This window comes from Ostrinia nubilalis, chromosome 30, assembly GCF_963855985.1.
Source record: "Ostrinia nubilalis chromosome 30, ilOstNubi1.1, whole genome shotgun sequence".
Classification (NCBI taxonomy): Eukaryota; Metazoa; Arthropoda; class Insecta; order Lepidoptera; family Crambidae; genus Ostrinia; species Ostrinia nubilalis.
The window spans coordinates 6,391,184-6,407,398 of NC_087117.1; the positions used below are offsets into that span (position 1 = coordinate 6,391,184).

The window sequence follows — 16,215 nt, forward strand, 5'->3', positions numbered from 1 at the left end:
TTCACCTCTTCCTTCAGAAACAAGTGACAGCGTGGGTAGCTTAACACTAATAAGCAAAAATTTTATATCATGCGATAGCCAATAAAATTATCTATTAGAAGAAGTAGAAAACAGATACAAGTTTCATACATTTTAAGGGAGTAAGAATGGATTTAATTAGAAAAAAACAAGACTTTTTTCACTTCTTTTTCAGTTATTTTCCGACACAAGAAAAACCAGGTCGTTAAGGTATGTTTTATTTGCATTGTATTATTAGTATTTGAGCTATTCTACAAATTAGTTTCGACGTAATTTTTGAACAAAGATACTTCCCAGCGGTTTCCTGACCTGGTTTTTCTTGTGTTGGAAAATAATTGAAAAGGAAGTGAAAAAAGTCACGTTTTTTTCTAATTAAATCCATTCTTACTACATTAAAATGTATGAAACTTGTATCTGTTTTCTACTTCTGCTAATAAATAATTTTATTGACTGGCTATTTATCGCATGATATAATATTTTTGCTTATTAGTGTTAAGCTACCCACGCTATCACTTGTTTTTGAAGGAAGAGGTGAAAACTTAAAATTCAAAACTTAAATCTTTGTAATTTTTCGAGAAATGGGTCAAGCCCCTTTGAAGTATTTTCATCGATAAAATTGTCCATAGATTACGCCCTTAAAGTTTGATCACTACATGCCCGGACACATTGTATAGTTAATGATCCTGAAAGTGCTTCATGAGCTCTGTATCAGAAGAAAGAGAGAAAATACATTTATTTGGCAAATTAGAACAACAAATTACAGAATATTAATACGATAAAAAAAAATTAAAAATTATGCCAAATAGGCTTCCACTCAGCATAACGCCGCAGTGCGTAGCACCACGACGCTGGTTTTCAGTGGTCGCCTGATTGTAGTGGTGGAGAGGCGCAGGTAAACATTAAAAAACAAGACGCAACTGAGCAACGGTGACACATACACATTTTGGCATAAGTTTAAGTAAAGCAGAAACAACAAACATGACAATGATAATGAGAATAACAAGGCACAAGATCAGATACCAACAGTAGATACGTGCAAACAGTCCCCAAAATTGTTACGTGCAAAACTACATACTTAGCTATCAAATAATAAATTACAGAATAAACTGGATCTATCCAATAATTCAATGTTACCAGCTTCCATAATCTGTAACCTATTATTGGTACCATTTGAAAGAGCTCGTGAAGCACTTTCAGAATCAGTAACTAGTTTTTCGATATCTTGTAAAGTTTAGAAATAATCGAGTGAGATCACTTATCGTTTCCACCCTGTATAATCCGGCTGTATCACCAGGTCACCTAGATACATTCCATAGAAGCTGTAACAGACATTTAGATACATACATTGTAGATAAATAGGCATTTTGTATTAGTTTTTGTGTAACGCCAGAACAAAAACATAGGGCAATATTTTGGTGTTAAACATAGATTTCGCATATAAAAAATATATAATTTAACTAATTACGACATGACAAAAAAACTGAGGTATGTCTCGTTTCTGTCGGGTCTGGGATTTTTTTGTATGGGGCGTGACCGTTCTTCTTTCACGCGGGTGAAGCCGCGGGCCTCAGATCATAGAAGGGAAAAAGCTAGTATGAGCATAGGTAGGTTTGAAATAATAATTATGATTTTATTTGTATTTCAACAATAATGATAACAGTGACTAATATTAATGAATAATGTAGAGATTAATCAATATACAGGGTGTTAGGTAAATGGGTATATGAGCCGACACTAGCCCATGTTAACATGGCCATATAAATGGTATGGTGAAGTCAGAAATTTAATATCATCATTTTAATTTTTTTTTCATACAAAATAAATTTTATAAAATTCGATTAGTATGAAAATTAAAATAATTAAAATGAAGATATCAATTTTCTGACTTCACCAAACCATTTATATGACCATGTTAACATGGGCTAGTGTCGGCTCATATACCCATTTACCTAACACCCTGTATTGTGAAATAAACAGGTTAAAATATTAATTCATTTACACATTAATTTATTAATTTATTAGTAGTCATTTAAGAAAGTTTTCCTTATTTTAATTCTGCATGGAAACAACAGTTTTCGTCATACTTAAAATTAATTATAGAGCTAAAGAGTTTGTTTGCTTGAACGCGCTAACCTCAGGAACTACTGGTCTGATTTGAAAAATATTTTTGTGTTGGATAGCCCATTTATCGAGGAAGACTTCAGCATAATCCATACCTCCGCACTTTCTTCATAATATCCTCATAAAAGTATAAAACTTTTAAAAAGCACTTTTACACGTCCCAGTATTAACCCTACCACTGCTTCGGGACAATAAATGGGCCAGTGCTGAGAAGAAGTCCAGCTTCACCTGGGTGAATAAAGTGGAATTTAGACGCCCGTATTCACAAACGATGCTGGCTTAAGTGAAGCAGTAAATCGAACGCACAGCGCTGAATAGAGCTCTGATTGGTTCGTGTGTCACCCTGTGCGTCCACGCGCACTGTGAGACCTCATAGTAATGTTTGTGAACACGGGCGTCATCATCATCATCTCAGCTATAGGACGTCCACTGCTGAACATAGGCCTCCCCCAATGCTTTCTATGTTGCCCGGTTGCTAGCGGCCTGCGTCCAGCGCTTCCTGATACCTTTATGATGTCGTCGGTCCACCTTGTGGGCGGACGTCCCACGCTGCGTTTTCCAGTACGCGGCCTCCATTCTAGAACCTTGCTGCCCCTTTGGCCGTCAGTTCTGCGTTATGTGTCCTGCCCATTGCCACTTCAGCTTGCTAATCCATCGGGCTATGTCGGCGACTTTAGTTCGTTTACGGAGTCCTCATTTCTGATTCGATCTCGTAAAGAAACACAGAGCACAGCCCGCCCCATAGCACGCTGTGCAACTTTGAGCTACTGTATAAGGCCTATAGTGAGAGGCCACGTTTCTGGCGGGCGTTAGTGTCCTCAAATGGTTCCGTCCGAGGTGAAATGAGAAAATTCACCTAGGTGAACAAAGTGGAATAGCCCACTGAGTTATGCACTACAGTCCATTGGTTCCCAAAGTGGGGGGCGCGCCCCCCAGGGGAGGCGCAAAGACCTTTAAAGGGGGGCGCGGGTCATCTGTGTACTTAAGTATAAAAAACCTGCGACCGCTGAGAGAATGCATTCCAGACTGCTCGATACGACCAATAAATAATCTTGACTGGAGGAGGGGGCGCGGATTTTTTTGTATGGTCGAAAGGGGGCGCGTCTCGAATAAGTTTGGGAACCAATGCACTACATCTATACCTACCAACCGATTTTGTGGTGAACAATATGCATATTTGTCACTAATTAATATTGTTAATACGAAATTCGTCAATGCTCTAATCGCATGACATCACCATATTTATTCATTTCTGTATGTTTATACAAGGTGTGTAATTTTATATCACCACTTAATTATAGTTTTAGCGCTTAACTCACTGTGTGCCTGAGGCACTAGTGCCACTTGTGGTCTAAACTGAATAAATATTTTTGATTTCGATTTTTTGGTTTTGCACGGTATGACGTGACAGAGCATGTAAGCCGTGTGGTGACGGCAGAGTAGAATACATTTTGTCACCAACCCCTACTCTTCCCGCGGGTGTCGTAAGAGGCGACTTGGGGACTATATATCAAACAGAGAACGGGCAGCAGCGCTCTCTGAAAAACATCAATCTTTTAAACTGCGATCTCCAACTCGCCTGCCAAGCGTGGGGATTATGGCAAAACCCTTCACTATAGTGGAGGAGGCTCATAGTCCAGCAGCGGACTGTTGATGATGATGATGATGAATAATACAAAAGTGTAAGCAAAAGAACCTCCTCTATAGCCATAACACAATGTTGATAAGTCACACACTATATAAAGTAACTCAAAGTTATTAAAACCGACATTAATACTCGAGTTTTCCTGCATAGAGGAATCAATCCTTGCATCATGAAGACCGTATTATTGCTATTGTGTGCGCTCGCTAGTGTTTTCACGATGGAAATCCCGCATCGGCCGCAGCAAATCACAAAAACCATTGAAAATAAGAACAACGATATCACAGACCGACTCGGAAACGAAGAAACGTTAACGATACAAACAGTGGAAGCACATCACGGAAATAAACAGGCGGTTGGTGAAAAGAAATTAACGAAACGTGATATCATACCAGTTAGCCAATATTGTCCAACAGGCAAAATTGCAATCAATGGGGTGTGTGTGAATATTGATATTGATTATGATGAATTTGATTCCTCAAAAAACTCAAAACTCAATGTGGGAGAATCATTTAACAGACTTAAAAAGGCCATCGGTGAAAAAGAACTTACAAGAACGACACGAGGACTTGAGTTTAACTTTTCCAATTTAAAACGTTGCCCATATGGCTATGTCAGGGTCAATTTTAAATGTTTTCCAAAAGAAGATGTCAACTCAAAATTCATTGAGAATGAAATCAAAAACAATCGTATGCCCGGTTGCCCAGAAGGTCAATTTAATTACCAAAACATATGTATTGAAGACGAGTACATGTATGAATATTAAAAACTAATTTTGTTAATTAAGCTCACAGCATACTTATCAACGCGGAAAAAGGTCAATACCGTATCGCCTTTCGCGCGCTGACGACCGCGAGGCGAGGCGTTTACGTTACGGTGCCTTTCCGAGTTGATTAGACAATTGGTTAAAAATAGCTTATTACACATATAGTATACACATATACAAATGTCTTTAATAATAATAATTTATATTATTTAATTGATTAATACTAACATAGTTTTAAGCTTACATTGTTACTAACACTATATGGACCCTGGTTCGAAATAAACATATATATTTTTTTAATGTAATATTAAAAGTCTATATAACTTCAGCTTGAATTATTAAAGTCGCTAGCAAACTCAAAATTGTAGTTTTCTTGTATTTTTCTAAACCTACCTACATACTTCTCTATTCTATAGGTCTAACTCAGGCACCGGCTCATAGACTAAGAGCTAGTGAACGCCAGACCAGAGAATAATAATAAGTACTACGTACAGAAGTTTTACTTCGCGAAGGTATTTAAAAAAATGTATGCTCAATGTCATTAACAATATGGTGTAATTTAGCCTGTCTCAAGAGTCAAGCACCATTTTGTTGACAAACGTCAGTGATAGGCACTACGCCGAAGCTATAGGGCTGACTTCGGTAAAATGATGTGACGTGAGATGCCAAACTGCGGAAAATGGCGGAGGAAATACATGATTTAGCATGAATTATCATTAATAATATTAACTACTTATTTACCTCTCAGCGTCTTGAGGCAACTTAAAAAAGTACATTCTGTGTTTTTATTATTATTTAGGCAGTTAAATACTGCACAGTATTTAGTACACCATTTTTTTTATTTACTTCCATCATACACAAGAATACGCGTACGTGAGTCAATGTTCGCTCGTATGTGAGGCCTTTCGAATAGTATTCTGTAGGTGGGCCATCGTGCGTGTTTTGTTTTCGATGTAAACTCGCGGAGATGAACAGGCCTGGTATTCGCCGCGGCCATATAATATATGTTAATCTGGGTTACAAATAATAATACACTTATCCGCACCGTAACGTAAACGCCTCGCCTCGCGGTTGACAACGCGAAAGGCGATGACAGCTCGCGAAAGACCTTAAATGCACTGATGATGATGATGATAATGATGATGATTGTCGGCCGGCCGTTTGGTGTAGTGGTTCGAAACGGACTACTATTCCGGAGGTAGCGTGTTTGATTCCCGCACAGTACAAACATTTGTGTGCATGAACATATTTGTTTGTATTGGACTGGGTGTTTTCTATGTATAACTAGCTTTCCGCCCGCGGCTTCGCCCGCGTGGAATTTCGTTTGTTAAATTTTCCTGAATTTTCTTTGCTATAACCTCACGGAGCCCGAGGACCTTTCCAACGAATGCAAAACCGTGGAAATCGGTTCTTGCGTCAGGGGGGAAAACCCGACTTATTACAAGCTTTTTTTATATACAGGGTGTTAGGTAAATGGGTATATGAGCCGACACTAGCCCATGTTAACATGGTCATATAAATGGTATGGTGAAGTCAGAAAATTGATATCTTTATTTTAATTATTTTAATTTTCATACAAATCGGATTTCATAAAATTTATTTTGTATGAAAATTAGTAGTATAGTAAATACATACTTATCTAAGTATGTATTTACAAAAAAAAAGTATTTAAGTATGTTTATATCCGTTGTCTAGTACCCATAGTACAAGCTGTGCTTAGTTTGGGACTAGAAGCGCAGTGTAAAATGTCCAAGGATATTTATTTATTTATTTTATTTATGATGATGGATGTGGACTCACTCACCCAGTCACAGCGAGGGAGCCGTCAATTTGGAAGGCGACACTGTACACAGGTTTTGCGTGTCCCTCTTGATGCAAAACTTCAGTTGCTGAAAACAAAAAATTAAGATATAAAGCGCGCCATAGTTCAAAAGAAGAGCCCTGTGACGTCAAGGCGTGCTTAAATAAAAGTGCAGCACTTTGTGACGGAACTTCAACGCATCATAACTTCGTAATTACTTGTTTGATTGACAAATCTAAATATACAGGGTGGAATTTTGTAATGCCACCTGGAGGGAAAGTACTCGTAATACTGTAGATATTTTATTTATTTTTATTTTATTTTATTTGTTTAACAATGTTTCAACAGCATTAAATTGTACATAAATGTGCAGGAAGTATACAACTTGACTTGAAGTATATAACATTTTAGTGAAAGAAAACATTCCTTTATTTTTGAAAAGAAAGAGAACTGCATTCAAAAATTTTCGAAAATTCACTACCATACCATACAATTTTCTGTACATAATTAAAATAATTTAAGATTTATGGTTTTTTGTATTGATTTGATGGTTTTCTTTTCATTTGATTTATCAAGTTTGTTAGAGAGATTTCATCCTTATACTTAACCCTAACGATCGATGTAATAAAAATACAATTACAATTCCAAAAATTTGCTTGCCACACCCGGGACTCGAACCAACTAAAATCTGTTAAAAATTACACACTGTATTATTAATGCATCGATCGTTAGGGTTAAGCATAAGGATGAAATCTCTCTAATAAACTTGTTAAATCAAATGAAAGGAAAACCATCAAATCTTAAATTATTTTAGACAATTTTATGCAGCTTACTATTTTATTTATTTTACCAATGGTCCGTAACCCTCACTCGGCATGGGGCACACTGAAAACCAGCGCCGTGGCCTTCGTCACCGTGGGCCACGGCATATGCTGAGTGGGGTCCCGTTGCAGTGGGCATCTTGTTGGTGAATGGGTGGCACTGCTCAGTTTACTCTTGTTTTTATTTTTTCTTCTTCCATTATTATGTGCCACTGTCATTTCTATGTAATTGCCTGTTTTTGTGTGATGTCCATTGTAATAAATATATCTTTCTTTCTATTTTAATTGTTTACAGAAAATTGCATTGATTGGTGGTGAATTTTTGAAAAATTTTCAGAAATCCTTAAATGCATTTCTCTTTCTTTTCAAAAATAAAAGAATGTTTTCTTTGAGTAAAATTTTATATCTACAGTATTAAGAGTACTTTCCCTCCAGGTGGCATTACAAAATTCTACCCTGTATAACTCAAAGGCGACTGAGATAGTGATCTAAAGCCTGGTCCGTGAGCACGTAGAATTTTGTCCAATGACCCCAAGCTACCCATCCTTATCGCTAGCGCGTAATTATGTTGCTATCGCGCTCGCACACTCACTGCGGGCGCCCGTCGCACAGTTGCGACAGCAATATAATTACGCGCGAGCGATAAGGATGGGTAGCTTGGGGTCATTGGACAAAATTCTACGTGCTCACGGACCAGGCTTTATCAACACACAGCCCAAACCACTGGACCGATGGGGCTGAAATTTGGCATGCAGGTAGATGTTATGACGTAGGCATCCGCTAAGAAAGAATTTTTACGAAACTCCACCCCTAAGGGGGTAAAACGGGATCCACGCGCACGAAGTCGCGGGCGGCCGCTAGTCAGAAATAAAGATTAAGAACAGAGATTTTTGACATTTAAATGACTTGGCGCCTTAGCGAGTGACTTGGCGCCGTTACTAGAAATAGCGTATGACTTGGCGCCATTACTAGTGACAGTGTATGACTTGGCGCCACTAAATAGCAACTTGGCGCCATGACAGGCCGCTAGTCAGAAATAAAGATTCAAACTCACCGGTCTCCAAATCCCATAGCCGCCAGGAGTGGTCAAAAACTGTAGTGGCCAGGAATCGTCCCGAAGGGTGAAATTCCGCGCGGGACACGCGGGATGGGCCGTGCCCGTCTAGAGACGCCATCGGGGCTTCGCTGCGGGACACAAAAAATGAGTTAGACTTGGCGCCACTGTCGTGTCACTTGGCGCCACTAAAGTGACTTGGCCCTATAAATAGCGATTTGGTGCCACTAACTAGTGACTTGGTGCCAATAGCTAGTGGCAGCGGTTACTTGGCGCCACTAATCAGTGACTTGGCGACACTAGCTTGTGTCTGGGTGCCATTACTGGTGACATCTTATGACTTGGCGCCAATAGCAAATGACAGCGGTGACTTGGCGCCACTAGCTTTTGACTTGGCGCCACTAGCTTTTGACTTGGCGCCACTAAATAGCGATTTGGCGCCACTACCTAATGACAGAGAGTGTCCTATCCCAGCCGCTAGGAGTGGTCAAAAACTGTAGTGGCCAGGAATCGTCCCGAAGGGTGGAACTCCGCGCGGGACACGCGGGATGGGCCGTGCCCGTCTAGAGACGCCATCGGGGCTTCGCTGCGGGACACACAAAATACATTCTTCAGCACGTGAATTGGCGCCACTAGCTAGTGGCAGAGTATGACTTGGCGCCACTATATAGCGATTTGGCGCCAATATCTAGTATCTTGGCGCCATTAACTAGTGATAACAAGTGACTTGGCGCCACTAGCTCGTCACTTGGCGCCACTAAAGTGACTCGGCGTCACTTGTTAGTGTCTAGGTACCATTACTAGTGACAGCGAGTAATTTGGCGCAGGAGTGGTCAAACACTGTGGTGGCCAGAAATCGTCCCGAAGGGTGGAACTCCGCGCGGGACACGCGGGATGGGCCGTGCCCGTCTAGAGACGCCATCGGGGCCTCGCTGCGGGACACAAAGAACAAGGCTGAGTTGAACCACCTTAACTATAACTTTAAAGGTAGATTTTTGACTTTTAAATGACTTGGCGCCGCTGGGGTGTGATTTGGCGCCACTGGGGTTTGATTTGGCGCCTAAGTGACTTGGCAATACTTAGCGCCACTAGCTAGTGGCAGCAGTGACTTGGTGCCACTAATCTGCGACTTAGCGCCACTAAAGTGACAGCACCACTAGCTAGTGACTTGGCGCCTCTAGCTAGCAACTTGGCGCCACGGGCTTGAGTCTCTAACTAGCAACTTGGCGCCACGGGCTTGAGTCTCTAGCTAGCAACTTGGCGCCATTAGCTAGTGACTTGGCGGAAAAAGATAGCGACAGCGGTGACACTATCCAGTGAAACAGATTTACTTGGCGCCTCTAGCTAGTGACAGCGAGTGACTTGGCGCCCCTAACTAGTGACGAGTGACTTGGCGCCACAATATAGTGAGTTGGCGCCACTGGCGAGTCACTTGGCGTCAGTAGATGGTGAGTTGGCGCCACTAGATAGTAAGTTGGCGCCACACTACCTACCTGCTGAAGTTCCATAGATACACGGTGCCGTCATAGGCGCAGGACGCCATGGTGCACGCGGCAGACTTTTCATCGGTCTTACTATCTTGGCGCCACTAGATAGACAGCGAGTCATTTGGTGCCATTAGGGAGTGACATGGGGCGCCCCTAGCTAGTGATAGTGAGCGACTTGGCGCCACAGCTAGTGATTTGGCGCCACAGCTAGACACTTGACGCTACATGCGAATGACTAGGCAACTTGTTAGTAACGGCGCTACTAGCGAGTGACAGTAAGCGACTTGACTCCACTAGATAGTGAGTTGGCGCCCCTTAGTGAGTGACTTGGCGCCTCAGCTAGTGACAGTAAGTGTAAATAGTGACTTGGCGTCACTACGTGTTGACACCAGTGACTTGGGGCCTCAGATAGTGACAGTAAATGTGACGTCATTAAATAGTCACTTGGCGCCACTACCTACCTGCTGAAGTTCCATAGATACACGGTGCCATCATAGGCGCAGGACACTATTATAGTGACTTGGCGCCACTAGCCAGTGACTTGGCGCCACAGCTAGTGACAGTAAGTGTAAATAGTGATTTGGCGTCACTAAATAGTGTGTTGGGCCGCCCCTAGCTAGTAATAGTAGTATGACTTGGGGCGCCACTAGATAGTGACAGTGAGTTACTTTTGGCGCCACTAATCAGTGACTTGGCACCACTAATCAGTGACTTGGCGCCACTATTGTAGTGACTTGGCGCTACTGGCGAGTCACTTGGCGCCACTCTACCTACCTGCTGAAGTTCCATAGATACACGGTGCCGTCATAGGCGCAGGACGCCATGGTGCACGCGGCAGACTTTTCATCGGTCTTACTATCTTGGCGCCACTAGATAGACAGCGAGTCATTAATAGCGAGCGACTTGGCACCACTAGATAGTGAGTTGGCGCCCCCTAGTAAGTGACTTGGCGCCACTGGCCAGTGACTTCGCGCCTCAGCTAGCGTTAGTAAGTGTAAATAGTGAGTTGGCGCCACTGGCGAGTCACTTGGCGCCACTCTACGTACCTGCTGAAGTTCCACAGATACACGGTGCCGTCATAGGCGCAGGACGCCGGTGCACGCGGCAGACTTTTCATCGGTCTTACTATCTTGGCGCCACTAGATAGCGAGCCATTTGGTGCCATTAGGGAGTGACATGGGGCGCCCCTAGCTAGTAATAGTGAGCGACTTGGCGCCACAGCTAGTGATTTGGCGCCACAGCTAGTCACTTGCTGCCACATGCGAATGACTTGGCAACTTGTTACTAACGGCGCTACTGGCGAGTGACTGTGTGAGTGAGCAAGCGACTTGGCTCCACTAGATAGTGAGTTAGCGCCCCCTAGTGAGTGACTTGGCGCCTCAGCTAGTGACAGTAAGTGTAAATAGAGATTTGTACAACAAAACAACAAGTAACTTGGCGCCACTAGCGAGTGACAGGAAGCGACATGGTGCCGCTAGGCCCGCTAGATAGTGAGTTGGCGTCCTTAATAGTTATTTGGCGCCCCTAATAAGTTACTTAGCGCCCCATACATAATGACTTGGCGAAACAATAGTGTGACTTGACGCCACAATTGTGTGACTTGACGCCACAATTGTGTGACTTGGCGCCACCATGTAGTGATTTGGCGCCACCAAATAGTGAATTGGCGCCACTATCCGGTGATTTGGCGCCACTGGCGAGTCACTGCCTACCTGCTGAAGTTCCACAGATACACGGTCCCGTCATAGGCGCAGGACGCCATGGTGCACGCGGCAGACTTTTCGTCGGCTTCCATCGCTTCAGGCGTATCTGATGTGCCTTCTTTGGTGTTCTTTATCTGTATGGAAAAATAAGAAAATAATATACAGGGTGGTTTTGTAAAACTACGCCCATCTCATGGGTAGTACACATTAAAGTAATGAGGGCTATCGTTTTTATACTTAACAGTTGGCACCCCTGGCGATTGACAGGACCTTACTCTACAATGGCGCCATCTTGATGAGTGCAAATGCGATAGTCCTCCTACCACTTTCGCGCTCACCAGTTGGTGCCACTGTCTTCGCTACTAGCAAGTGACAGGACCTTACTCTACAGTGGCGCTAACTGGTGAGCGCTAAAACGATAGCCCTCATTACAAGAAAATATACAAGGAATTTTGTAATGCCACCTAGAGAGAAAGTACTCTTAATACTGTAGATAGAAAAATTTACTGAAAGAAAACATTCCATTATTTTTTAAAAGAAAGAGAACTGCATTCAAAGATTTTCGAAAAATTTTCGAAAATTCACTACCATACCATACAATTTTCTGTACATAATTAAAATAATTTAAGATTTCATGGTTTTCCTTTCATTTGATTTATCAAGTTTGTAAGAGAGACTTCATCCTTATACTTAACCCTAACGATTGATGTAATAAAAATACAGGGTGTAATTTTTAACAGATTTTAGTTGGTTCGATTCCCGGGTGTGGTAAGCAAAATTTTGGAAATCTTTGATTGCAGTTCTATTTCTTTTCAAAAATAAAGTAATGTTTTCTTTGAGAAATTGTTTCTAGCTACAATATTAAGAGTACTTTCCCTCCAGGTGGCATTACAAAATTCCACCCTGTATAAGTCCCCGCGCGTTTTTGATTTTTCACAATTAATACTAAAGCCCGGTCTGTGAGCACGTAGAATTTTCACGACTGTGCGACGGGCGCCCGCAGTGAGTGTGCGAGCGTAACAGCAATATAATTACGCGCGAGCGATAGGGATGGGTAGCTTGGGGTCATTGCACGAAGTTCTATCTGCTCGGCGGCCGGACTCTATCTAATTTAATTCGACACGTACCTTATCTCTAAAGTGGTTAGGCAGCGCGGCCTGCGGGTGAAACACAGCGCTGCTGACGTTGCAAGAGTGGCCTTTGAGGACTTGCAGCGGCGTGCAGTCCGGTACTGACCAGACTTTGCTGAGTCCTGACCTGGGAGGTAGATAAATTAATAATAATATTCGTTCGTCTCAGCCAAATGACGTCCACTGCTGGATAAAGGCCTCCCCCATATGGGTTGTTTTGCCTCGGTCGCCACGCTTGGCAGGCGGGTTGGCGAACACAGTTTCTAACAAGTTTTTAGAAAACTAATTTCATCTAAATATATTATGTACTAAATATATTATGTATAAAGCTCAAAGGTGACTGACATAGTAATCTATCAACGCACAGCCCAAACCACTGGACGGATCGGGCTGAAATTTGGCATGCAGGTAGATGTTATGACGTAGGCATAACTAAGGGGGTAAAACGGGATCCACGCGTACAAAGTCGCGGGCGGCCGCTAGTTAATAAATAAAATCCTAAACTGAAAAAATTTGGTGACACCACAGTGAATTGACTAAAAGTTTATAGTTTTATGAAAAAGAACCTATAACATACATTATGTATTTCAAAAACTTACACGTCAAGTATTCACAATGGGATCTATTGTGTACTCTGATGATAAATGTCCTAGTTCCTAGTTCTTACAAATAGCTCATAGTTCTGTATAATAATATGACCAAATATCTTGGACGAATAAACCACAAACCAAATATCCACCCTATACAGTGTGAGTCACGTTAAAGTGTACATATGAAAATAGATGAAACTAGACCTATTTTTATCGACAAAAAAGAGGTCAAAAAATTTTTGAGATTTTTTTTTTAATTTTTTAGATAATTTTTTTTCTTCCAATTACTTGTTGTAAAGAAAACGTAATAACTTTTAAACTAAGCGGTATATCCTGATAAAATAAAAACAGTAATAATGCAAAATAACAGGCGATACTAAACTAATACATAAAATACACAAAAAATGCCAACAAATAATAAAAAATGATACTTTTTGAAAAAAATCTGCTTAAAAATTCGTGTTTTTTTGGTTATTTGATAAATTTCTCCAAAAAATGCCCCTATAACCGGTGGTTTTTATTACTTTCTATTATTTTCTATCGTATTATCTTTGTAAAACCAAAAATTGCATGTCTCTATCCCTATCACAACATTTGCTATGATCGTTTGAACAAAGGCCTGCCACAACATTATTCTCCGCTACAGGTAGAGACAATTTTAATTTTAACTAAAATGCTTATTTTACTTCGAAATATTTTGTTTTTATTTGAAATCTAACTTGTCTTTATCAAAATTACAAATCTAGAGCCATTTTCAGTTTTGTTGTTAACGAAGCGTTGAATGGCGCGCCCGGAGAGGCTTAGTTCAAACGATCATTGCAAACGTTGTGATAGGGATAGAGACATGCGATTTTTGGTTTTACGAAGGTAATACGATAGAGAATAATACAAAGTAATAAAAACTACCGGTTATGGGGGCATTTTTTGGAGAAATTTATCAAATAACCAAAAAAACACGAATTTTTAAGCAGATTTTTTTCAAAAATTGACATTTTTTATTATTTGTTGGCCTTTTTTGTGTATTTTATGTATTTTTTTAGTATCGCCTGTTATTTTGCATTATTACTGTTTTTATTTTATCAGGATATACCGCTTAGTTTAAAAGCTATTACGTTTTCTTTACAATAAGTAATTGGAAGAAAAAAAATTCTATAAAATTTTTTAAAAAAATCTCAAAAAAATTTTGACCTCTTTTTTGTCGATAAAAATAGGTCTAGTTTCATCTATTTTCATATGTACACTTTAACGTGACTCACACTGTATATTTACTTACCAACTTGAAGTTATCAGCATTTGGCTGTCACTACTGAATCTGCAAAAGCTGATTGGCCGAGTGTCGCCTATCTGAAACATTCATAGCAATATTTAAGGTTTTGGAAATCACAATAACATTTAAATTGATTTGATTTTTGATTATTTTTTAATTTGAAAAGAGGCTAAGTAGTAATGTGTGCAATACAATTACTTATTCATATTCTTTATAATGAATCTATACTTATAATAAATCTGTAGAGAGGTCAATTCTGTACATGAAATATATTTTCAAAATAACTATCAGGGGGTGATTAGTGATCGATACTGATGCCAAAAATGCAATCAGTAAAATTTTTGTCTGTCTGTCTGTCTGTATGTATGTTACTTATAGAAACAAAAACTACTCGACGGATTTTAACGAAACTTGGTACAATTATTCTTCATACTCCTGGGTAGGTTATAGTATACTTAGGAATTCCCACGGGAACGGGAATTAGCGGGAAAAAACATTTATATGAAAACATCTAAACCGCGTAAGATAGATGAAGGGGGTAAAATGGGATCCACGCGTACGAAGTCGCGAGCGGCCGCTAGTATAAGAATAAGAAGAAAAAGAATTTGTCGAATATGTAGATATTTGAAAGAATAAATAGACAAGGTACTACAATAATGCCTTACGGATTGCTCGGACCACACTCCCCGCACCTCGCGCGACCGGGACCACACATTGCTGGGGCGCGTCCGAGTGGATGAAGAAACGAACTATATGTCACCGTAAAATTGTGAATTCCGTCAGATTATAATCTGACGTAGTTCAATTACAATCTAACCTAACCTAACCCACTGTTAGTTTACAATCTAACTAACGCGTTATTATAAACTGACAGAGTTCACAATTTCACGTTGACAGGTACACACATACCTGGCTGCAATATATGGAGATGGCGGAGGCCTTTCTCTGGGAGTCCTGTTTCGCTGCTGCCCTCACGCTTCCGGCCAGTTGCAGGTCCTCACGGGCTTTAGTAAGCCTGGATACAAAAAATATAATGATTAAGATCTTTGACAAATCGATTCTCATAATACTGGCTTTTGTCCGCGACTTCGCTTGCATGAATATTTGATCCCCGTTTCACCCCCTTAAAAGGTAATTTTGATAGTTACCTTTTTCACCCCCCTTAGGACGTAAATTTTAATACCTTTTTCAACCCTTTAGGGAGTACATTTTAATACCTTTTTCAACCCTTTAGGGAGTACATTTTGATACCTTTTTCACCCCCTTAGGTTATAAATTTCGATTTTGATACATTTTTCACCCCCTTAGGGGGTAAATTTTGATACATTTTTCACCCCCTTAGGACGTAAATTTTAATACCATTTTCACCCCCGTAAGGGGTAAATTTTAACGCCTTTTTCGCCCCCTTGATGGGTAAATTTTGATACCCTTTCACCCCCTTAGGGGGTACATTTTGTTACCTTTTTCACCCCCTTAGGGGGTAGTTTATCTACTAAATTACTCGTTACTCGACTAATGCGAACAAGTACCACTGACCTCAGTGGTCACACCATCCCCTATGGGTCACACTGTCCCCTATGGGTCACACCATACCATCCCCTCTGAGTCACATTTGTCCCCTTATCTCCCCAGAAGCTAGGTACACCTGAATATAGCAAAATGTCCACTGACCTCTGTTTCGCCCTCGGCAGTGAGTACCGAGCGATCCACAGCCTAGCGTCCCTCAACTCCGGAGGTCCTTCGTGGTACCACGTGCCCTCGCGGCCTCTGTCCCTCTCTATACGAGCCTTCTCTTCTAATACCTACCTACTTGAG

At 40.8% G+C, this 16,215-nt stretch overlaps 1 protein-coding gene across 1 annotated transcript in view; it reads right to left on the bottom strand.

Annotated features, from left to right (window-relative positions):
* Positions 1 to 16,215, bottom strand: part of LOC135085951 (U4/U6 small nuclear ribonucleoprotein Prp4) — a 48,989-nt gene that overhangs the window by 27,444 nt on the left and 5,330 nt on the right. Inside the window, exons 5-10 of the mRNA XM_063980735.1 lie at positions 15,310 to 15,415; positions 14,407 to 14,477; positions 12,535 to 12,670; positions 11,423 to 11,547; positions 8,224 to 8,354; positions 6,352 to 6,436 (exon numbers count right to left, since the gene is read on the bottom strand). Coding sequence (XP_063836805.1) covers positions 6,352 to 6,436; positions 8,224 to 8,354; positions 11,423 to 11,547; positions 12,535 to 12,670; positions 14,407 to 14,477; positions 15,310 to 15,415 — 654 coding nt within the window. The remainder of the gene's footprint in view (positions 1 to 6,351; positions 6,437 to 8,223; positions 8,355 to 11,422; positions 11,548 to 12,534; positions 12,671 to 14,406; positions 14,478 to 15,309; positions 15,416 to 16,215) is intronic.